General features: G+C 44.7%; 1 protein-coding gene across 2 annotated transcripts in view; it reads right to left on the bottom strand.

Moving 5' to 3' along the window:
* The window catches only part of PIG-U (phosphatidylinositol glycan anchor biosynthesis class U), a 140,360-nt gene that overhangs the window by 52,806 nt on the left and 62,293 nt on the right, over positions 1–25,261 (bottom strand). For both annotated transcript variants that reach the window (XR_011041849.1, XM_068362704.1), the window contains exons 6-7: positions 18,509–18,734; positions 17,898–18,166 (exon numbers count right to left, since the gene is read on the bottom strand). Coding sequence is in view for 1 of the 2 variants with exons in the window: in XM_068362704.1 (XP_068218805.1) it covers positions 17,898–18,166; positions 18,509–18,734 (495 nt within the window). In the remaining variant the exon portion in view is untranslated. The remainder of the gene's footprint in view (positions 1–17,897; positions 18,167–18,508; positions 18,735–25,261) is intronic.

The following is a 25,261-nucleotide window of genomic DNA, read 5'->3' as shown; positions in this document are numbered from 1 at the left end:
CATAGGGGCAGTGCTAGTCGAGTCACTAGGAGCTCCGGGGAGGGGAGCCTTCTTGGGCTTCGATGATCCAGGTAGTGTAGGATTCTGACGAGTCCTCACTAAAGGTCTTTTCTGAGATTTGACCTTGGCAGGAACCGAGAGCGATCTTGGGGAGGATTCGTGGTTCCCTTCAAAACCAAGAAAGGAAAAATTATTAGAAGTTGGAGAAAAAGAGGGGCTAAGAAGAGAGGTCTTAGCGCCAGACCCACCTGCCTCACTTACAACCTTACCTGTGTCAGGTTCGTCAAAAACCATGGGCTCTATGTCTAAGGTCAGAGCCGTAACATTGTCTTCAATGGGGTCCGGGTCGTCAGGGATGTCTGTATCCTGGACGAGATTGAGTTCTACGATTTCCGCAATGTCAGCAATTATAGGGGCCGCCACTTGCCTAGGCACTGCTGCTGAAGATTTTGCGTTCGGGTAGATAAGTCTACAATAATCTTCTGAGAGGACGTAGGGCTTCCTGGCCTTTACGTTACGGGCGAAGCCGCCTACCCACAATTTCAAAGTGGCTCTTGCTGAAGTTTTAACCGCCTGGGAACTCTGAAAGAACGGGGATAAGGTCAGCAAACCCGAGGACAAAATGATAAATGAACCCGAAGATTCATAACAGAAGTCAATGATTATCTATCATATTGATGTCGCCCAGTGAAGGGAAGTAAATACAAAAATGACTGAAAGAGGCTCACCGAATCTGAAGCGAGGGTGGAGATAAGGTCATAACAGATAAGGCAGTTGTCAGGGTGCCATACCACAATATCGTCCATCTGGATCCCACAGTCCGCGTGGGACCGACAGACAGCATGGCCGCAAGGCTGGTGAAGGACGGCCGCGCAGGCTGTCATCCGGCAACGGACCACCTGTAAAAGGAATAGTCCATGAGCATCTACTAGTTTCTCTATAAGGGGTCCCGGAGGGTCCGGGACCTGCCAGTTAATAAAATAAATGTATAGCCTTAGACTAAACATGCAGAGAACTGAGACTATTCCAATAGCAATCCGGCAGAGCCGGGTATGAAAAAGGATGCAAAAAACAGTGATTAATATATAATCATAACTAGTTCCGGGGCCCCCGTGGCCGGGGAACAGGGTTGGTAAGTAAACTTAAAGTAAACTTAAAGTAACTTAAAGTAAACTTAAAGTACCCAAGATACATCCTTTAAGTACATAAATAGAAAACGCCAATTATGATCAAAAACTAATGTCTGTAATGAATAGGGCTCCCGGAGGGAGGATATTAATCAAAACCGTGTCAGTGTCAACCGATCATGTAGTTAAGAGCTCGGCGGCTCCGATGTCTGATGACGGGAGGGTACAACGGGAGAGCGCGGGGGGAGCCAGTGGAACCCCCCCCCTACCTTACCTGAGGTACCGGGACAAAGGTAATGATTCATGTAGAATATAAAATAATGATATGGGATATAATAAGTCCTATACGGACGATAATAGCATGAGGTACCGTAGGGGAGGACACTCCTAATATAAGTGCTCATTCTAACAACCGTAATTAAAAGCAAGGTTACACCAAGGTGCAGATATACCGACTAATCACGTGTGATAGTCCCCGGTGGTCCCGGCCTTCCCCCTCCCCGACCGATGGCCAATCGGGGCGACGGGAGGGGGGAGACGAAACCGCCCGGTATGAATGAATGAGACTAAGTCATACCCCGTTGGTATACTCAGTCCTCAATATGTCGGAACGTTGATGGAAGACTGAGGTACAAGCATACTTGACCCGTAAATCATAACCAACAACCATCGAGTGAGAGGAAGGGTGTACACTGAAGGGGGGGGGATGGAATAACCTCCCCAACTTGTTGGGGGGGGGGTGTAATGGTACAGGGAAATCGCCAGTGCGCAGTGGTAGACAGGGCTACCAACTGGAGATCCCCTAATCATGACATGAAAATCCCAAAAATATGATCATAACGGAGTAAGCAATAAATATAATATCAATGCACAAATACATAAAAATAATTAATGAATTAAAAGCGAAATCACGTAAGTAAGGTTAGGCATGCAGAAAAAATATGGCGAGAGAGGGACTCGGGCGAGTGGTAGGGGAGGAAGCATGACGCCATCAGCAGATGGAAAGCAGGGGTACCAACCTAGTTACTGAAGCGGTAGATCGAACAGTAAAAACAACAAAATACGCGAGAGTCCCACTCGAACCAAACGTAAAACTAGGTGGAGCGTAATAAAACAAAAGGTTTTACTAATAATAAGTGAGATGGTCGAAATTAAAGCTCCTAGAACTAGCGAAACAATCTCAATGTTGACGCTATCCACCAACATGCACGAATGCAGGCATACCAACATAACCTACTCCTGATGAAACGCTAACACCGATATCATAGGATAACATAAAATAAATGCTATATGAAAGCATAAAGTCGGTGTACTAAATGAATATTGCTATATGAAAGCATAAAGTTGGTGTACTAAATGAATATAAGGAAAAAACTCCTAAAGGATCGAACGAATATAAAAGACGGACGAACTAACGAGACAAAGGGCAGAGGCGAAAGAAAGAACGGGGACGCCGCTCATATATAAACACTTCTAAATAATAAAAACAAAGATGACACTGCCCAATCTCGTTAAAAACTCATGGATAAGGTACTTAACTTCGATGGGGTATCTTGGGAATCGGCCATCGAGAGAAAGTTGATGATAAATCCAATGAAACACACGAAATAAAAAACTTAGACTTATATCAAACAGGTGCTTGAAAGGAGTGATGGGCAAGCGTGGGTTGAGTTAGTAGTACTGGTCTGCGAGGCAGGGGAGGTTGAACGGCACCTCACTATTGGGGGATTTCGAAGAGGAGAAATCTAAATGGTACGAGACCTCTGGTATTTCGCCCCAGTCTATACCGACACCATTAGGTGAGCGAGCTAGTTCAACCTAGCATTCCTTTACATTTTTTCTCTGGTAATATTAGCAGTTATATTCCTTTGAAATGGTGCTTAAGGAGCATTTCACTGCGCGGCACAGGGATTGAGCCCAGAAAAAATATATACATGGAATGATTATCCAAGAATTAATAATCAATCATTGATGTAAGCGTGCACAGCTCAACATTACCGTTTGCCAGTACATACAGAGTTGATGTTTTATTTTTTCACGAGCGAAGAGAGCGCACGGCAAAGCAAAAACCACTAGATTTTATATTATTCTTGTTTGTTTTACCTATTGAAAATATTGAGATCGCATACCAAAGCAAAAGAGAAATTTCTGAGATCACGCCATAAATGAGATCGCATACCAAAACAGCACCTCAGAAGAATTTGTAAATATTGAGGAAAAAGATATGAGCTGTCTGCTTGCTTCAAGACGATTGATTGATTGATTGATTTAAGGTTTTCAGGCATCCTATTTCAAGACAACTTGCTGAAAAACAACCTTCTGTCAGTAAACAATGTATTCACGCTCCAATCCTAATTTAAGAACTCAGTTTGTAATTAAGATATGATTGGAAGAGATATTATATAACGATAGTTTAATTATAAGATATCGTCACGTGCCGGGTATGAATAAAAGACTTATCAAAATCCTTTAAACTACTCCAGTGAAACAAAGAGAATTGCCAACTAGAAGAGGAGAGGGATGGCAGTATTGAATTTAATTTCTTATGAGTACACTAAACATGTACAGTACATATAAGAAAATATTAATAGCTAAACTGTGACTCTAGAGTAAAAATAGGACAAGAACTAAGAAAAGAGCTATATGAACACATCTATATCTAAAAAAAATCACAAATTCTAGAAGTAATTTGTATTTTTCCCAACCATACAAACATGAGTCCTTTAATTGAAGCATGACTTTAACCAACCTGGAATGGTAATTAGAATTTAACAAGGGTGTTATAAATACCAAAATGTGGTGCAGGAAAGCCCCATTCATCTTTCAATAATCAAGACTAGCACTTTTGATTTATAAGCCTTTGACATACTTGGTGGTTGAGGAGGAAGTTGTAACTTAAAAGACTTACGGTTTGTATAGTTAGGAAGAATACCTATTTTGAAATTTTCTATTTGTTCCTAAACGAATACAAACCACTGCCTTTAAATAGAAGACTCATCATTAGGAGGGAGAAAGTCACTAAGCACCAAATTTATGGCTAGTTTATCGTTACCGGAAATTCTCAGGGCACCTTGTCCAGTAGAGAAACAAAGGTGAGGATTCCTGCCAATCTCCTAAGGGTCAACGTATAGCAATACTACAGGCATTGTTAGGCCCATGCCAAGAATAAATGGTACTTGGTCACAGGAGAACTTACACTGTATCCTTGTTTTCGGAATGTATCCAAAGCTACCATGAGAAATAGGATTGAATGCATTCACCACTGACTCATAGTATCAGGAACATAAGAATAATTTCAAAAATGAAGGGACAAAGATAACCTGGAACAACAGTTTTGGTTCTTACCACTTACTGCTAGACTGTCCCATTCCACTACTATGGGCATGTATTTATTGAAGGTAAAGAAAATGGGAAAATTTTAAAATCTTTAAATTTTCTAAAATATTATGGGTAACTTCTGATTAAACCAAGCTTCTAGAAAGAAAGCAATATGAACATCAGGTGAGTATGTGTAGAAATAATAAATTTTATTAAAAATGGAGTTTTTATGATAAAACAAAGTTTTATGAATACTTACCTGGCAGTTATATATATATAGCTATAGTCTCTGACTTTCGGCAGAATTTTTCAAAAATTGCGGCAACCGCCTTGTAGTGGTTTAGTGGTTGTGCGGTTAGGTGGTTAACAACCCTTACAGGGTGGTACTTTGAATCATTCCCGTTTTCTGTTCTTCAGATCATCTATGCCCGACCTGTCAGCTGAGGGGAGGTGGGTGGGCCTTAAAATATATATATAACTACCAGGTAAATATTCATAAAACTTTGTTTTATCATAAAAACTCAATTTTTATGAATAGAACTTACCTGGCAGTTATATATATATATATATATATATATATATATATATATATATATATATATATATATATATTTATATATATATATATATATATATATATATATATATATATATATATATTATATATATATATATATATATATATATATATATATATATATTTATATATATATATATATATATATATATATATATATATATATATATATATATTTATATATATATATATATATATATATATATATATATATTTATTTATATATATTTATATATATATATATACATATATATATTTATATATATATATATATATTTATATATATATATATATATATATATATATATATATATATATATATATATATATATATATATATATAGCTGATTCACAAACTTGGAGGAGGGTGACAGACAGTAAACATCATTGGGGAAACAACAAAAAGTTGTAGGAGAAAAAACACCTTGATTCCTTACCTGATAAGGTAGCTGACTTCAAAGGTTCCTGCCTCTTGAGTCGCTTTCCCTTAGGAGTGTCAGCCAGGAGTGGACCTGTCATGCTTAAACAACTCAATCGAGTCTGTCAACGGGGTGAGACCAACAATCTGACTAGACTTCAGAACTACCTTCGACCCTTATATTAAAAACTGCAACCTTACTAAAACTAACCACCTAATCTTGCAGAATAGATAAAAATTATCTATCTAGACTGAGGTAACTGTACCACAAGTCGACGTCCTCAGACAACCATTAAAAACACCAACCCACACACAGGTATACAAAAACTAAGGTTGAGGGGAGGTAGTAACTCCTTTGCCTAATACAGAAGTCGTAGCTATGTATGGGCCCAAGGTATAACATTTCTCATAATCTACTCTCACCTCTCTGAGGTAATGAGAGGCAAACACAGAGTTGCTTCTCCAGAACATTGCATCCATAATTTGCCTGACCGACATGTTCTTGCGATAAGCCAGCGAAGTAGCAATGGCTCTCACTTCGTGAGCCTGCTCTTTTAAAAGGCTGAAGTGCTCTTCCTCACACAAGAGGTGCGCTTCCCTTATAACTTCCCTCGGGAAAAAGACAAAGCGTTCTTTAAAAGGGGTTTTTGCGGATCTTTCACCGAGCACCATAAGGAGCTAGAAGAGCCTCTCACATTCTTAGTGTGAGACAAGTAAGCTTTAAGGGCTCTAACTGGACAGAGGAGCCTCTCCTGCTCTTGACCCACTAGATTAGTGAGGTTAGGGACCTCAAAAGTCCTTGGCCAGGGCTTTGAAGGGTTCTCGTTCTTGGCGAGGAAATCCATTCTTAAGGCACAAACCACTCCATTCTGATTGAAGCCTACTTGTTTTTCAATCGCATGGACCTCACTGACCCTTTTAGCTGTAGCTAGGGCCATCAGGAAGACGGTTTTCTTCGTTACCTCTCTAAGAGAAGCATGTGAGATGGGTTCGAATCTCTTGGTGCAAAGAAACTTCAGAACCACATCCAGGTTCCAAGAAGGGGGCTTTAACTGAACCTGTTTAGTTGTCTCAAAAGACTTCACAAGGTCTTGCAAGTCCTTATTTTGAGACAAATCTAAGCCTCTATGCCTACAGACCGTAGAGAGCATGCTTCTGTACACTTTGATTGTGGACACTGCCAGCTTAGCATCCTGTCTGAGGTATAATATAAAATCTGCAATCTGGCTCACAGAGGTAGTGGATGTGGAAACCTTGTGTTGCCTACACCAAGCTCTAAAAGTCTCCCACTTAGATTGGTAGACTCTCTGTGAAGAGACCCTCCTCGCTCTGGTGATAGCTTTCGCAGCTTGCGCCGAAAATCCTCTCGCTCTGACAAGCTTCTCGATAATCTGAAGGCAGTCAGTTTGAGAGCGAGGGGGTTTTGATGGTACCTCTCGAAGTGGGGTTGTTTGAGAAGCTTTGGACTTGCAGGAAGGCTTCTTGGGAAGTCCATCAACATGTCTACCACTTCCGTGAACCATTCTCTCGTTGGCCAGAATAGAGCTACTAGGATCATTCGTCCCTAATCGAGGAGAGCAAATTTCCTGACGACCAGATTGATGATCTTGATCGGGGCAAAGGAATATGTGTCCATCCCCGTCCAATCCATCAAAAAGGCGTCCACCGCTATTGCCTCCTTGTCCGGAACTAGGGAGCAATAGTTGGGGATCCTTTTGTTCTGGTTGGAAGCGAAAAGATCTATTAAGGGTCTCCCCCACAGCCTCCAGAGACTCTGACAGATCTGTTAGTTGAGGGTCCATTCTGTGGGAAGAACCTGCCCTTTTCTGCTGAGCATGTCTGCCCTCACATTCCTCTGTCCCTGTACGAATCTCGTCAGCAGATCTACCTTGTTCTCCTTCGACCAAAGAAGGAGCTCCCTTGCTGTTTCGAACAGAGACAGAGAGTGAGTCCCCCCTTGCTTCCTGATGTACGCTAGAGCTGTGGTGTTGTCCGAGTTGACCTCCACAATCTTTCCTGACACTGAGTCTTTGAAGCCATTTAGCCCTAGCAGAATGGCCATCAACTCCTTGTTGATGTGCCATCCCAACTGACCCTTTTCTCAAGAGCCTGAGACCTCCTTGCTTCCTAGTGTTGCTCCCCAAACTGACTCTTGACGCGTCTGAAAACAACACTAGGTCTGGGTTCTTCTTGTACAGGGAGATCCCTTCCCCTAACAAAGCTGGATCTAGCCACCACATCAGATGATTCTTGACCTCTGCTGGAATAGGGAAGGAAAAGGAGTCTTCCTGTGTCTTCCTGTTCCACACCTTTGATAGGAAGTGCTGTAGAGGCCTTAGATGGAGTCTCCCCAGCGAGACAAACTGTTCGAGTGAGGAGAGAGTTCCCAGTAAACTCATCCACTCCTTCGCTGAGCACTTCTGCTTGTTCAGGAATCCTCAGACCTTCTCGAGGCACTTGGTCTGTCTTTCCTGGAAGGGACAAGCCCGAAAAAGAACTGAATTCAGAACTATCCCCAAATAGAGAATAGTCTGATTTGGCTCGATCTGAGATTTCTCCCTGTTGATGACCAGACCCAGTTCTTGAGCCATCATGAAAGTCTTTCGTAGGTCCTCCAGACATTTTTCTTTCGATTGTGAACGTATCAGCCAATTGTCCAGATAAAAGGATACCCTTATCCCCTCCTGATGCAGCCAGCCTGACACATTCGCCATTATCCTGGTGAAGACTTGAGGAGCCGTGCTGAGACCGAAGCAAAGCGCCCTGAACTGGAAGCACTTGCCCTGGATCACAAATCTCAGGTACTTCCTCGAAGACGGATGGATGGGGACGTGAAAATAAGTGTCCTACAAATCGAGAAACACCATCAAGTCCCCTGGACGTACTGCTGCAAGCACAGACTGAGTCGTCTCCATGGAGAACTTCGTCTTCTCCACGAAGACGTTCAGAGAGCTGACATCCAGGATGGGCCTCCATCCACCCGAGTTCTTGGGTACCAGAAACAGGCGATTGTAAAAGCCTGGGGAGGATAGATCCAGAACTGGTTCTATCGCTCCTTTGTCCAGCATCTAGTCGACCAGATCCAGAAGAGCCTTCCGTTTCCCCGGATCTGTGTACTGTGCTACTAAGGCTAGAGGCGTATCTGGAAGAGGAAGCTTCTTCAAAAGGGGGATCTTGTATCCTTCCTTGATGACTGTGAGGGACCAGGTGTCCGCCCTCTTCTCTTCCAAGACTGCCAAAAACGTGACAGTCTTGCCCCTATTGTTGTCTGGAGGACTTGCTCTTCATTTCTTGGAGCGAGCTCTAAACGAACCTCTGTTCGTTCTTGCTTCTGACTCTTGTCTTCTTCCTCTAAAGTCAGATCTTGAAGGAGCCCTGCCTCGGAAGGGCTGCTGGAATTTCCTTTCCTCCCGCTTCAAAGCCGAAGGAGCGACTGTCAAGGGCTTACGAGCTGAGCGCGATAAGAGGTCTTGGGTGGCCTTTTGAGCAAGAGAAAGCGTAATGTCTCTGACAAGGGCCTCAGGAAAAAGATGTTGCGACAGAGGGGCGTAAAGGAGCTCAGACTTCTGCGCAACAGTCACAGATCTCGAAGCAAAGGAGCAAAGCAGGGCCCTCTTCTTCAAGACTCCTGCTGAAAAAAGCGAAGCCAACTCATTAGCTCCATCCCTAAGAGCTTTGTCCATACAAGACATAATACTCGTTAGATCTTGTGTTCTTTCCATCTGCTCAGTCTTCCAGGCCAGAGTCCCTAGAGACCAGTCCAAAAAGCTAAAAACCTCAAAGGCTCTAAAAATCCCTTTGACAAGGTGATCCAGTTCTGATATCAACCACATAACTTTGGCCGAGTTGAGTGCATGCCTTCTGGCAGAGTCCACGATGCCAGAGAAGTCACCCTGGGAGGAGGCAGGCACTCCCAGACCCAGAGGCTCCCCAGTCTCGTACCACATGCCAGCCTTCGAAGCAAGACGAGCTGGTGGAAAAGAGAAGGTAGTCTTAACCGCTTGTCTCCGTTCTTTCATCCAATCATCTATTTTCGCGAGAGCCTTCTTCGCAGAAATGGAGAGTTTCATCTTGATGAAGGTCGACTGTTTCTTGGCCTTCTTCCTGCTAAATTGAGATTGAGGAGAATGCGGAGCAGAAGGTTGAAACTCCTTACCATACAGTTCAAAGAGGGAGCAAGAGAGACCCTTGTAGTCACCAGCAGCGTCAGCAGGTTTGTCTTCGTCTTCTGAGACATCATCGAGATCCTATCCCACCTCTACAACATCCTTCGTTCGAGAAGAAGGCTCCCTAGAATCCGACAAAGAAAAATCGTAGGATTCGTCCTGAAGGAGAGGGCTGCAAGCAGCCTGACACCGAGAACCGCTTGCGTCCTGGCGCCGGGAAGAGGAAGCGTCCTGGCGCCGGGAAGAGGAAGCGTCCTGGCGCCGAGAGCTAGAAGAGTCCTTGGGGCGGTAGGAGGAAGCGTCCTGGCGGTGAGAGGAGGAGGCGTCCTTACTCCGAGAGCTGCTATCGTCCTGCAGGCGAGAAGCAGTATCGTCCTGAAAAAGCAGGCTGGGATCGTCCTGGCGCCGAGAGCGAGAGGCAGAGCCGTCCTGGCATCGAGAACGAGAGGCAGAGTCGTCCTGGCGTCGAGAACGAGAGGCGGAAGAGTCCTGGCGTCGAGAGAGAGAGCTGAAATCGTCCTGGCGACGAGAAGAAGCCTCGTCCTGGAGAAGCATGTTGGCATCGTCCTGGCGTCGAGAGAGAGAGGTGGAATCGTCCTGGCGCCGAGAGTGAGAGGCGGCATCGTCCTGCCGCCAAGCTGAAGAGAAAGCAGTGTGGTGTCGTGTCTTCGACGAAGCATGCAAGGGTTCCTTAGGCGAGGAACTCCGTTCCCTCTTAGAAGCTGACTTCTTGATGGGTAACGAGTCGTCTTTACGTCTGTCAGACTGGGCGTGAGGGCGGCTAAACGCCTGAACTAACGAAAAAAGTTGCTCCTGCATAACTGACATGAACGACTTAGTGACTTCTGCTGGGTCTTGCGGTTTCGAAGGAGACGGCTGTCGAATAACACTGGTGGAAGGAGAAGGATCTTCTGCTGCTCTATCCCGACTTCCGGACCTTGATTTCGTTCTCTTCACAGGCATGGAATCCAAATCGTCCTCTGAAGGACAAGGTTCATGGCTACTAGAACCGGGAGAGTGAGAACGAAACTGTTCTTCTTGGTTCCACCTCCTCTTCGTCGGTCTCGAAGCTTCATACTTCCATTTGCGTCTGGGAGAGGGATTCGGGGAAGAAACCATCACGTCCGACACACCTTTCCCGTGTCGGTCAAGAGCAGCCTGGGAATTTGCAACAGGACTGCCCAAGGCGACGGCTGACCGAGGGTACGTACCTCTCACCTCCTTTCGGTCGTCGACGTACCTTCTCCCTTGGTTCTGGGAGCTTGGTAGAGGTCTAGACCTAGGGTAATAACAGGTTCGGTCATTCGCCACCTCCACTGTACTTTCACAAGCACTAATTTCACTTTCACTTGTCTTATCTTTAAAGGCCGCAAGTTGATCTTTAATGGCCTTCCACTCGGCAGCCATCCTGGCGTACCGAGGGTCATCCGCAGATACGGATCCTGTAGACGAGGCAGGAGTTACTACCTCAGGGGAAGGATCAACTTCCAAAGAGGGATTAATTACAGGTTCAATGGATAAATCAAGACTAAGTTCGCTAGCAGACTTTGATTTAGACCTAGAAGCTCTCCTTACTCTATCAAGCTTTATTTTGCGCACATAGCGCTTCATAGCCAACTAATCCTTCTCATTCAAAACCTTACATTCTTCGCACCTATTATTCAGTGCACACTCAAAACCCCTACAACCCAAACACACAGTGTGAGGGTCTACCGACATTTTCGGTAACCTCACCCTGCATTCCTCATTCGCACACACACGAAAATGAAGCTTATCACTCATATTAATCAAAAGCAAAAAACACAGAATAAACAAAACACAATTGCCAAATCCCCAAATCAATGTACTTCACCAAATAGCAGACTGGTACAGCGACACAGGGAAAGCGAAAAGAAAAACTCTAATGACGGACCAACGTGTTGTCGATTCGGCCGGCAGAGATGATCTGAAGAACAGAAAACGGGAATGATTCCAAGTACCAACCTGTAAGGGTTGTTAACTACCTAACCGCACAATCACCACAAGGTGGTTGCCGGGATTTTTGAAAAATTCTGCCGAAAGTCAGAGACTATAGCTATATAACTGGCAGGTAAGTTTATTCATAAAATTCTGTTTTTTCTGGTGATTCAACATTGATTGCTTTTAGTTTGCAAACATTTTTAATAAAAATATTATCAAATACCAAGGCTACTTAAATGAAAGTTATCTACTATACTTTCAGCTCTTCTATGCTAAGAAGAAAGGACATGAATTATACATCAGATAGCAAAATACTTACTGTTATCAATTATTTAGCCTGACCGGTTATGAGTGACTAGGAGGAAAGTTTTCCCTGTGTGGTTAAGTATGGGATAATTTACAGCCAGAGCTATGAGTGCTGTCCATGATCATAAAGACTTTTTGAATCCTTCACTCCTCCAATCTTCCATTTTCCTAAGCCTATACCTATGACAAGTTTCTCAGCATTTTTTGTTAAGGTCAGATTCAGAAAATGAAATCATAGTAACAGTAGGATACTGAAGCTCCTAGAAAATATAGAGAGCTTAGATCTATCTTGTGTTTGATGATTATTTTCTTGTGTTTGATTATTATTTTCCAAATGCCATTAACTTTATATAGTAAGTTGGCAGTATCCTTCCTTCTCGGTGTACTGTATACAAGATGATCAAATATCCAAGCAGTTCAGTGAAGTTGAAAAAAACAGATTCTTCCCAACAAATTGTATCTTTAGGAAGTATATTTAGAGGTTTGGAATTGGTTGCAACATCTCTACACAATATGAAAGAGGTATTTTGCTCTCCAGTTCTGGTTACACTGGCATGGAAAATGGGTGCCATGTTACAAGGCTGCTCAAATCCAAATTGATACATTCTCACTAGTTTGTCATGATTCAATAAGTGCTAAACTAGTACAGGACAAGAAAAGGTTGGATAACATTGTATTCATGAACAGCAGTAAAATGCTGGTACCCCCTATTGGTCTGAAGAGAGTGGTTTTCAGGTCTAAGGCCTCTGTGGTCAGAATGACTGAGGAGGTTGCCATACAACCATGCTTCTAAAGCAACCTCTTTTGAGATCGGTGCATTCCAAAACCTTGCGTGCTACATCAGACTGTATGGCGACTGTTTGCACCATCATCATTGTCGAGGTTTTTTTCAGGCCTGCTAGACTGTCTTATTTAAGGTTTCAAATAAGCTTATCAGGTCAATGGAATATTCATTTTGATTGGTGCAAGTAACCAATGAGTCAATAACCAGAAACAGTTTGGATAATAAAAAAAATTTTGCTTTCCACTTTTTAGGAATATGCCCCCTGTGGCCGCGGGGGCATATAAAAATTAGAATAGCGCCAACGTTATCCCTGCGTGTCGTAAGAGGCGACTAAAAGGGACGGGACGAGGGGGCTGGGAACCCCCTCTCCTGTAAAAAATTCCTGCGAGACATCGACAAGGAGATGGAGCTGGGGGGAGAGTGACTGCTCCCCGCACTCTAGTTTTGGGGTGTTTAAATGTGCGTGGATGTAGTACGATAGAGAGTAAAAGATGTGAGATTGGAAGTATGTTTAGAAGTAGAAGGATGGATGTATTGGCCTTGTGTGAGACAAAGATGAAAGGAAAGGGTGAAGTGATGTTTGGTGAAATGTCTGGTAGAGTGTCTGGGATTGAAAGGGGAAGAGCGAGAGAGGGTGTGGCGTTATTGCTGAGTGAATGGATGACAGGTAAAGTAGTGGAATGGAAGGAGATATCATCTAGGTTAATGTGGGTAAGGGTTAGGTTGTGTAGGGAATGTTGGGCGTTTGTCAGTGCGTATGGGCCAGGTAGTGAGAAAAGTGAAGAAGATCGGAATGAGTTCTGGAATGATTTAACTAGGTGTGTAGAAGGACTGGGTAGAAGGAATTATGTAGTTGTTATGGGTGACTTAAATGCTAGAGTGGGCGCTGGAGAGGTAGAAAGTGTCATTGGTAAGTATGGCGTACCAGGTGAAAATGAGAGTGGTGAGAGACTGGTAGACATGTGTGTTGAACAAGAGATGGTAATAGGTGCTAGCTTCTTTAAAAAGAAAGATAAGAATAAGTATACATGGGTAAGAGTGGCAAATGGAAGAGTAGTAGAAAGGGCATTAATGGATTATGTGTTGGTAACTAAAAGAATGTTTGGAAGATTGAAAGACGTGCACGTGTTTAGGGGTATGGCTAACGGTATGTCTGATCATTTTTTGGTGGAAGGAAAATTAGTTGTAGCAAAAGAGTGGGGGAATAGAGTAGGTGGATGTAAAAGGGAGGTAGTGAGGATTGAAGAGCTAATAAAACCGGGGGTAAAAAGTAAATATCAGGAAAGGTTGAAAATGGCATATGATGAGGTGAGAGTAAGAGAAACTGGTAATTTAGAGGAGGAATGGAAGTTAGTAAAAGAAAATTTTGTTGGGATTGCAAGTGATGTATGTGGCAAGAAGGTTGTTGGAGGCAGCATGAGGAAGGGCAGTGAATGGTGGAATGAAGGAGTGAAGGTGAAAGTGGAAGAGAAAAAGAGGGCTTTTGAAGAATGGCTGCAGAGTAATAGTATAGAGAAGTATGAAAAATATAGAGAGAAAAAGGTGGAAGTAAAGCGCAAGGTACGTGAGGCAAAGAGGGCAGCTGACCTGAGGTGGGGTCAGGGATTGGGTCAGTCATATGAAGAGAATAAGAAGAAGTTTTGGAAAGAAGTGAAGAGAGTAAGGAAGGCTGGCGCAAGAATTGAAGAGACAGTGAAAGATGGAAATGGAAGGTTGTTAAAAGGAGAGGAGGCAAGGAAAAGGTGGGCGGAATATTTTGAAAGTTTGCTGAATGTTGAGGATAATAGGGAGGCAAATATAACTGCTGTTCCAGGTGTTGAGGTGCCAGTGATGGGAGATGAGAATGAGAGAGAGATAACAATAGAGGAAGTGAGGAGAGCACTAGATGAAACGAGAGTAGGAAAAGCATCTGGTATGGACGGTGTGAAAGCTGAGATGTTGAAGGAAGGGGGTGTGACTGTACTTGAATGGTTGGTGAGATTGTTTAATATGTGTTTTGTGTTGTCAATGGTACCAGTAGATTGGGTTTGTGCATGTATTGTACCACTATATAAGGGTAAGGGAGATGTGCATGAGTGTTGTAATTCAAGAGGTATTAGTTTGTTGAGTGTAGTTGGAAAAGTGTATGGTAGAGTACTGATTAATAGGATTAAGGATAAAACAGAGAATGCAATCTTGGAAGTACAGGGTGGTTTTAGAAGAGGTAGGGGTTGTATGAATCAGATTTTTACAGTTAGGCAGATATGCGAGAAATATTTAGCAAAAGGTAAGGAGGTGTATGTTGCGTTTATGGATCTGGAGAAAGCATATGATAGAGTTGATAGGGAAGCAATGTGGGATGTGATGAGGTTATATGGAGTTGGTGGAAGGTTGTTGCAAGCAGTGAAAAGTTTATACAAAGGTAGTAAAGCATGTGTTAGAATAGGAAATGAAGTGAGTGATTGGTTTCCGGTGAGAGTGGGGCTGAGACAGGGATGTGTGATGTCGCCGTGGTTGTTTAACTTGTATGTTGATGGAGTGGTGAGAGAGGTGAATGCTCGAGTGCTTGGACGAGGATTAAAACTGGTAGGCGAGAATGACCATGAATGGGAGGTAAATCAGTTGTTGTTTGCGGATGATACTGTACTGGTAGCAGACACAGAAGAGAAGCTTGACCGACTAGTGACAGAATTTGGAAGGGTGTGTGAGAGAAGGAAGTTGAGAGTTAATGTGGGTAAGAGTAAGGTTATGAGATGTACGAGAAGGGAAGGTGGTGCAAGGTTGAATGTCATGTTGAATGGAGAGTTACTTGAGGAGGTGGATCAGTTTAAGTACTTGGGGTCTATTGTTGCAGCAAATGATGGAGTGGAAGCAGATGTACGTCAGAGAGTGAATGAAGGTTGCAAAGTTTTGGGGGCAGTTAAGGGAGTAGTAAAAAATAGAGGGTTGGGCATGAATGTAAAGAGAGTTCTATATGAGAAAGTGATTGTACCAACTGTGATGTATGGATCGGAGTCGTGGGGAATGAAAGTGATGGAGAGACAGAAATTGAATGTGTTTGAGATGAAGTGTCTGAGGAGTATGGCTGGTGTATCTCGAGTAGATAGGGTTAGGAACGAAGTGGTGAAGGAGAGAACGGGTGTAAGAAATGAGTTAGCGGCTAGAGTGGATATGAATGTGTTGAGGTGGTTTGGCCATGTTGAGAGAATGGAAAATGGCTGTCTGCTAAAGAAGGTGATGAATGCAAGAGTTGAGGGGAGAAGTACAAGAGGAAGGCCGAGGTTTGGGTGGATGGATGGTGTGAAGAAAGCTCTGGGTGATAGGAGGATAGATGTGAGAGAGGCAAGAGAGCGTGCTAGAAATAGGAATGAATGGCGAGCGATTGTGACGCAGTTCCAGTAGGCCCTGCTGCTTCCTCCGGGGCCTTAGATGACCGCGGAGGTAGCAGCAGTAGGGGAGTCAGCATTATGAAGCTTCATCTGTGGTGGAAATGTGGGAGGTTGGGCTGTGGCACCCTAGCAGTACCAGCTGAACTCGGTTGAGTCCCTGATTAGGCTGAAGGAACATAGAGAGTAGAGGTCCCCTTTTTGTTTTGTTTCATTGTTGGTGTCGGCTACCCCCCAAAATTGGGGGAAGTGCCTTGGTATGATAGATAGATAGGAATAGAACTTGTCCAAATAAAAAGATATTATCTTCTCTGACAGCATGCAAAACTAGCATGACCTTAAGAGACCAATACTGTACTTACTTTGTCAGTACATATACAAATTGGACAGAAAAATTGTTATTTGAGACTTAACTACTGGACTGAACTTTCGTGAAAGAAGCCATTCTTTTCGACTATTAAGTGTTTTTATGACCATGCATCACACTGTACTCAAATGGGTTCAGATTTAGAACAATTGCAAACTCTTTCTTTTAAAGACATAATTGATAAAACTCTGTTTCTTTGACAATATCATCGGCTTAATGCATCACTGAATTAAAAGTTTTTTCTTGTAAGGTAAGTTTGGAAAACATAAGAGGATCTTATCTCTTTTGCCTGCTTTCAGAGCCAAGAATAATTGTAAAACAAAATGTTGGATCAGGAAATTATGACTGCATCAGAGAATAGATTTCAGTGACTGGAGAGGGCTATCAATGTATTAAAGTATTTAGTAAAAACTGTAGACATTAAGAGTAATGTTACTTATTCATTCCGTGGGGTCAAGTTGTCAAATCATCCTTTATCCAAATACTTATCTTTTCTGATTAAAACATTGGTCACAGGCTAACAAGGAGTTGCTTTTAAGTCAGAGGAAAGATTTTGTAAGTTAGAGGCATATTAGAAGTGCAGCTACATTACTGAAATTCAGCAGGAATCTTTGTTTGCCATAAGCTTTAGCTGCAGTTCAAGGCTTACCAAATCAGAATTTGCTAAAAATTATCTTAAAGAATCCTGGTTCTCTTATCAAAGATTACTGGTCTCCAGCTGCCCTATTAACTTTTGGGGATGTGTTTTAATAAAAGTTGATTTTCTTTTAGTTTTATGAATGGATAAATTTAATCATTCTTAGAAGTATTTTGAATAACCTTAATTATATCAGTTTAATGCAAAAATACCACACTAAGAGGCAAGTCTTGATTTTTAAATGAGTACTTTCTTTTACCATTGTAAATTTCCTTCATGACCCTCCTCCATCAAAATGGGAGTCAGGAATATGAATATCAGGAGAGGTTCATAGACATAAACTTAATTTTAATGGTAAAATTAATTTCTATACTCACCTGATGTTCAAACACATAACCATCCTCCTCCCCACTAACTAATGAGGTCAAAAGGATTGAATATTAGTTTCAACGTTGAGACGGATTTAGGTTGACTTTAACCACCAGATGTCACCTTGGTGGCCAATGGAAGAAAACAGGGAATTTTCAGTTTTTGGGGTAACATCGATATTGTCAGCTTCCGGGACAAATCAATATGAAAATCAGGTGAGTATAGAAATAAATTTTATCATTACAATTAAATTTTTTCCATTCTGAATGTTTTCTAGAAATGATATTATACTTCAAAGTTGAAGATCATGAAACAATAACTTTTTGGAGGTCTTACTTTCTCTTGGTCATTAGTGTATCATATTTAATTTGTAATAAAAATTATACAATGGCTATAGTTATATATGTAAATATAGTACACTGACAAATGCAATTATTATTTCTACTTGAATACTAGCTGTCCAAAGAATTTCTCGAAATCCAAAAATATAACAAATTTACTTACATGGATATAAGTGTTTCCACATGGGAAGGAGAGCAAGGTATAGCCCAACATCCCCTAGAGAAGGATAACTTCTAAAGACTGCTGTAAAGGCTAATAAAGCTGTGGCTAATAAGACTGGATCTCGCCTTAACCGTATGGCAAGCGGTAAAACATACACAAATGCATTGATCTGGAATGTTGCCAAGAAAAACAAACGGAAGTGCTCAAACATTTCCGTGAAGAAGTACCAGAAGAGACCAATGTTTGGTGTTAGATCTGGAGCAGCTAAACTGAAAGAAAAAGTGGTTAAAATTTCTCATTACTAGAATATACTTCTTTTTGCTTATTTTTTTAAACATATCACATGGTACATTTCAAATATGAAAAGGTTTGTTTGTATTTTACACTATTGCATAGAATCAATGAAACTACATTGTGCTACCAATAATCAACATATGGTACAGTACAGTATATGAAGCTACAGCACTTGATTATTGTATAATAATTTATCATAGTACTGTATATCAAAAGCTTTCTTTATCAATGATATATTTAGAGCAAATGATTGATTCAAAAAGTTAACATGGCTTTTCTACCATGCTTTTATTTCCATAATAAAATAATGTACTTACATGAAACCGTAAGTGGCTTCCAGAAATTCCCAGCCACCTGCTATCTCTGCTGATAACACCATCAGTACTCCCAGAGTACAAAAGAAAGACAGTAAAGGTTTAACTAAAGCAGATTTTGACTGCTGAACTTGGGTGAAGTGCAAGACACCAGGGACCATAAGGCAAATAGGATAAAATGACTGATAAGTAGACAGAGCAATTAAGCCACCAAACAACACAGCATGATCTGAAATACAAATGATTTAGTCAGCAACTGAAGAGAAATCAAACAAACCAATAAAAACCTATCTAGCTAAATACAGTAATGAAAAGAGCCACTAGTAATATAAACATATGCTTGCTTACCACTCTAAAATATAAAATATTTGCATTCAAGACATGATGTATTACTCAAACAAAAACTCAAAAACTTAGTTTTCAACATAAAATTTTTTTAAAATACTTTATATTTTTTCTAACAATTGTATATAAAATCACAAATTTTTAAGTAATTTGTATTTTTCCTAACATACTTACCTAGAACTACCTTCTTAGGAGTTACTGGTAACTCTACCTAACCGACCAGCTTTTTGTATAGTTTACCCTCTTTCCGTTTTCTACGGGGTCATCCTCAGTCAGTGTGATACGTGCCCTAAGGCGACCCGGGGTCGGGCAGTGTGCTAGCTCAGGTTGAATCATCAGTAAGTTTCGTTGGAACAGGTACTACTCGATCCTGCAGGTTCTCGGGGAAGGATGGGTGGGCCATAACCCGAAGATAGTTTTAGGTAAGTATGTTAGGAAAAATACAAATTACTTAAAAATTTGTGATTTGTTCCAACACGGTTACTTACCTAGAACTACCTTCTTAGGAGACTTACACTTTAGGAGGTGGGAGTGTCCTGCAGGGATCAGAAGTCGACGGGGAGGCACGCGAGAGAGGGAACCTCTAAGGAGGTCTTGGTTACACGACCACTAGAAAACTGCACGAAAAGTAGGGGAAACTATCCAAAAAACTCACTTAGTGTCTAATGGCTTACCTTTTCAAAACCAACTCCGATACATGTCCTCTTGAAGGGCGTTCCTTTAAGTGACTAAGGTCTTTTCAACATCTTCCTGGCCAGGACGGTCCGGGGGAGGAAGGAACTAGTGTCTCTTGGCATTAACACCCCCGGTTACCCTGGGGCTATGACCTTAGATCTCTTGAAGGGCCGAAATGATTGGGCCAATGGAAAACCTGTCCAAGGATTTTCTCGAGCAATCTTTGAGATAGTGTTCCGTGAAGGTGGACTGTCTAGACCAGGTCCCAGCCTTCAGGATCTTTCCCACAGCCATGTTTTTCTCGAAGGCCAGGGAGGTGCTCAGACCTCTAATATCATGTGGCCTTGGTTTTCCTGGGAGAGGAGTCCCAGAAGCCTCGGAGGCCCTCTTTATCACCTGTCGCAGCCAGAAAGAGATAGAGTTCTTCGAGACCGGTTTCTTCACAAGGCCTGTTGAGATGAATAAATTTTTGATCTGAGGGCGGAATTTTGCGGTCCTCTCCAGGTATTATTTTCTTACTGTTCTCACGGGACATAAGAGTAGATCCTTCAGGTTGTTGGAGCGAGGGATGGCTGGCACCGAAAAACCATCAAACCGAGGATCCCAACACGCCGGGTTCTGCGTCTTCGCCACAAAGCTAGGGACGAACCTAAAGGTAACTTCTCTCCACCCTTTGGAGTGTGAGACCTCGTAAGAGAGGCCGTGTAACTCTCTAACTCTTTTCGCCGAGGCCAGGGCTAGAAGAAATGCTGTTTTAAGGGTGAGTTCTCTGTCTAGTACGCCCCTGAGAGGTTCGAAGGGTGGCTCTGACAGAACCTTGAGAACTCTGGCTAGGTCCCACTGCGGAACCCGTACCTCCTGGGGGGGACATGATTGTTCAAAACTGCGTTCAGACGTGGGGCGAATAAGTCTATCACTGGGGAGCCCCACATTAGGATGACTGCCCGAGCTACCTCCGGGTGTAGGGTCCACTCTGAACCTATCACTTGACCCGCCCTGCTGAGGCCGTCGGCCATCACGTTCCTCTTTCCTGGGATGAACCTTGCCGTCAGTTCTACCCCTTCTTCTGTCGCCCACTCTAACAGTTCCGTGGCTAGGGCGCATAGGACCCTTGACTTCATGCCTCCCTGTTTCTTTACATACGCCACTACTGTGGCGTTGTCGCACATTAACACCACAGTGTTTCCTCGCAGGAAGTGTACGAACTGTCGACACGCCCTCAGAACCGCTATCATCTCCAGGATGTTTATATGGAGAGACGCCTCCTTGCTGGACCACTGCCCTTTTGTCGATTCTCCTAGCAGGTGTGCTCCCAACCCTCCTTCGATGCGTCCGTGAACAACAGCATCTCCGGGGGATCGGGGGCGAAGGGCATTCCCTTCTCTGTGTTCGACCTGATGTTCCACCAAAGATGGGTCTCTCTCGTCTTCGGGAGGACTGGGACTATTTTGTGGGACTCCTTGCCTTGGGTCCACGACTCCTTCAGAATCCACTGTACCGGGGGAAGCCTGAGTCTCCCTTGCGGTACTAAGTTTTCCAGCGAAACCAGATGACCCAGTAACTTCTGCCAGTCCTTGGCCCTCCTGGGTTGTCCCGTCAGGAAGGGTTGAAGGATATGTTCCAGGTTGGCTAACCTCTCCCCTGACGGGAAGGATCTTACTAACTGGGTGTCCAGGACCATCCCCAAGTAAGTCATTCTGGTGCTGGGGACTAGTTGGGACTTCCCTAGGTTGACCGTGATCCCTAACACCCTGCAGAGGTCGAGCAACATAACGCCTTGCTCCTTCAGTTGTTCCCTTGAGGCAGAAAGAAGCAACCAGTCGTCCAGGTACCTGAGCAGTCGTATGCCTTTCTCGTGTGCCCATACCGAGATCGTGGTGAACACCCTCGTGAACACTTGCGGGGCCGTCGAAAGGCCGAAGCACAGGGTTTTGAACTGCAGGACACTGGACTCCCACTTGATTCTGAGGAACTTCCTGCTGGAGGGGTGCACGGGGATTTGAAAATAGGCATCCTTGAGGTCAAGAGACATGAGGAAATCCCCCTCCCTCAAGGCTGCTAGCACTGTGTTGGGGGTGTCCATTTTGAAGTCCGTCTTTGAGACGAACTTGTTGAGGGCTGAGAGATCTATGACCGGCCTCCACCCTCCTGTCGATTTCTCCACAAGGAAGAGCCTGCTGAAGAAACCCGGGCCGGGGTTCTCCACTGTCTCTAAAGCTCCCTTGGCGATCATGGACGCTACTTCCTCTTGTAGTGCCGACTTCTTCAAGGGGTCCTTTGGAACCAGCCACTCAGCCCGATGGGCTGGGATGAGAGGGGGAGGCTCTTTTAGGAAAGGGAGTCTGTAGCCCTCTTTCAGGACCATCACCGTCCAGGGATCCGCACCAAGATCCCGCCATACTTGCCAAAAATGTTTGAGGCATCCCCCTACTAGGGGCTCCTGAAGGAGTAGGGGTCCTCTCTTCCTACCTCCTTCTGGAGGAGCGGCCAGATCTACCTCTCCTAGAATTACCGTAGGAGGGTCTGTAGGCTGACTGAGGGCCTGCAGTGGTCCTACGGGTGGGCTGCTGCGAGGGTTGAAGCCAAGGAGCTGAAGGTGGTTCCCTTCGAGGCAGCAAGGGTGTGGCCTGTGAGGAGTGAGGGACGTCCGTTGAGGCTCTTCTAAACGTGGACTTCCTCATAGGGGGGGGCCTAGGATCAGTTTCTCTCACTTTCCTCACTTTCTCCATTGTATCTTCCACCAAAATGTCATTCCCTCACACACAGGAATTCCTCAGTCTCCTCGCTTCTCTGTCCGGCAACTTCCGCACCAGTTTGCTCAGTACCGTATCCCTCTTCCTAAGGACCCAGTTCGTAGCCACAGACAGAGACTGGGATGATAAAAACTTAAAGGCCTTGCCTCCCGAACTAACAAGATCCCTCAGCATGGCCTGATTGTCTGGGAGGGAGAGGTCGTGGGATGCCTGAAATCCCACCAAAGCGCAAGACCACCAATCTAACCAGGAGGACACGTAGACCAGGTCCTGTGCCATGTCCTCCATCATAGAGGCTTCTGACGGGGAAAAGCACACGGGGGCAGTGGAGGCCCTGTCTTCCGAGGCTCCCTGGTTCAGTGCGGTCACCGCTGCTTCTACCGCACGGGGACCACCGCGATGTCCTTCGGGGACGTAAAAACGTTTCTGGGATTTCAGGCCCGGAAGAAGCTTGGAGGAACTCTGGCTTCTGGGGGCCTCCGCCAGTCCTGCTAGGTACTCGTCTATTTGCTCCATCCCCAACTTCACGTCCTGAGCGAGAGGGAGAGACAAAGAGGGCTTTTGTTGCACCGGGCTGTCGATCATCCTGGACAGTCCAGAGAGTACGGCCTTTGCAGCTGAGGGCTTGGGTTCATCCAAACGGTGATGCCGCCGAATTAGGGCCAGAACCTTACGGTAGGAGGAGATGTCGTCAGACGAGCACTCCCCTCCTTCCACCAGGTCTTCCGTCACCAGTTCCTCCGTACGGGGGTACGCCGTGACGGTGGGAAAGGCAACGCCTGACGAGCCTGCCAGTGGTATGGGCAGCCCCGTGGGGACGAAGGTATCTGTCATGGGAGTACCTTGTTCCACGGGGGGCTCCGTGGATGGGGGATCCATGCGGACCGACGGGCGCCCTTGGTGCTTAAGGAAGGCCTCCAAGGTGCCCGTGGTCGACGCTAAGCCTTCCTTCATACTCCGTACATCCTTCCTAAGGGAAGAAGGAGCGGAGGCTACCGTTGGGTTAGTCACTACACGGGGGTCCCGGTTCGACCCCTCTTGCCGGGCGACTGGTCCGAAGGAGGAGGTAGGAGGATGAGACACAGAAGGCGAGGCTCTAGGGAGCCACCCGGAAGCGGTCGCGGCTGTGGTAAACCTAAACAGCTCGCTCCGGGGCACTGTGAAATTCACCCACTCCTTGGACTTGCTCCTCTTCGCTTTCTTTTTAGAGGACTTCGATTTTTTCTTACCATGCCTCGCGCGGGAACGGGACTTCTTCTTTTTGCGGGATTTCTCCCTCTTCCTGTCCTCGTCCTCCGACGACGAAGAAGAAGAAGAGTCCGATGACGACGACGATGACGAGGACGAATCCCTCAGACCGCCTGACACGTCCAAGACTGCGGGGAGAAATTCTCGTCGTTTCTCAGGTGTGGGAGGCTGCAGAAACACGGGGGGTAGCGTAGCCGAGGGAGCCGGAGGGGACCGCGCGAGCCCTTACAGAGCCATTGCTCAACATCCTCTTCTCCTCTAACGGGAGACCTGAAGGGAGTCCTAGGGGCCACCCACGTGGTGGGGTCCGAAGACGACGAACTTCCTTTTTCCGTGTCTCCCTCGGCGGTTGACGCACCTGAAACACGCCACGAGGCAGGGGAAGTATCTACACTCGGCCTACCCCACATAGGACCTTCCGAGGAGACGGGACCTGCGGGCACCAGGCCCCCGCCTCCTACCCACACTTCCGCACTACACTCAGGCCCCACACTGGACACTTCCCCCACAGGAATATCAGACTCATGGGGAAGGGCAATGGGCCTCTTCCCCGCAACGGAGTTACCTCGGGGAAGAAGGACGGGCGCTACGGTCTGCCGAGACGTCTGGCGAAACCACAGGCGAAGATATACTGGAGTTCTTAGGCGACTTCTTAGCTACCTTCTTCTTCTTCGTCCCGAAGAGCACCCACTGGATCTCAGTCCAATTATCACACTCCGGGCACGTAGAGGTAGGGGAACACACTTTCCCCCTACACATGGAGCACAAGGAGTGGGGATCAACCTCAGGCTTGGAAAGGAAAGCCCCGCAAGACTTCCCAGCCACAGGCCCAGGGCAACGACAAGGATGCTCCATAACACAAAGCTAACACACCAAGAGACACAAGGATGCAAAGGGAAAGTGAAAGGGAAACACGTGGGTAACACGCGGTAAGCACAAAGGATCCCACAAGGTAAGAGAGACCGCGGCGAGATGTTGATCACGTCGCGACCAGAAACTTACTGACGATTCGACCTGAGCTAGCATGCTGCCCGACCCCGGGTCGCCTCAGGCCACGTATCACACTGACTGAGGATGACCCCGTAGAAAACGGAAAGAGGGTAAACTATACAAAAAGCTGGTCGGTTAGGTAGAATTACCAGTAACTCCTAAGAAGGTAGTTCTAGGTAAGTAACCGTGTTGGAACAACCTGATTTTAATATGAAGAGTATGATTTCAGAAAGCCAAAACAGCTGTTAAAACCCAACAAGGTAGTTATAGCTATTGGGGGGGGGGGGGTGAATGCTCCACCCAACAATCAACTGAACACTCACTTTTGACCTAAGGCCTTGGACTTACAGGGTGGTTACTGCCGAAAGTACAACTTGAAGGGCTCAGATTTGCTATGTTAAGAAATATACAATTCCCATTAAAAATATCGCCCTTTAATAGGATATTCATCCTTGGGGGGTAGGAGGTTTCTATGAACCAAAATCTGGATGGTTTAATTTTTCTGAGAAACAACAAGACCACTTGGTCCAGTATAGGAGTAACTGTGATGAAGCTTGCCAACCTCCTAATGCTTTGAGCATGAGACGTCACAGGCGTTAGGTTAGGCACATACCAAGTGTACAGGTGTCCCCCGCTTTTCGCGGTTACAGCCCAGGACCTTCATGAAAAGTAAAATATTCCGGAATGCAGGGGAAACCTAGTTTTCGCAAAAGACAGGCATTTCAAGCCTTTATAAACACTCCCC

This window comes from Palaemon carinicauda, chromosome 39, assembly GCF_036898095.1.
Source record: "Palaemon carinicauda isolate YSFRI2023 chromosome 39, ASM3689809v2, whole genome shotgun sequence".
In the NCBI taxonomy this organism is placed as follows: Eukaryota; Metazoa; Arthropoda; class Malacostraca; order Decapoda; family Palaemonidae; genus Palaemon; species Palaemon carinicauda.
Note: the sequence above shows the minus strand (reverse complement) of the source record. Positions and strands in the feature narration are given on the sequence as shown.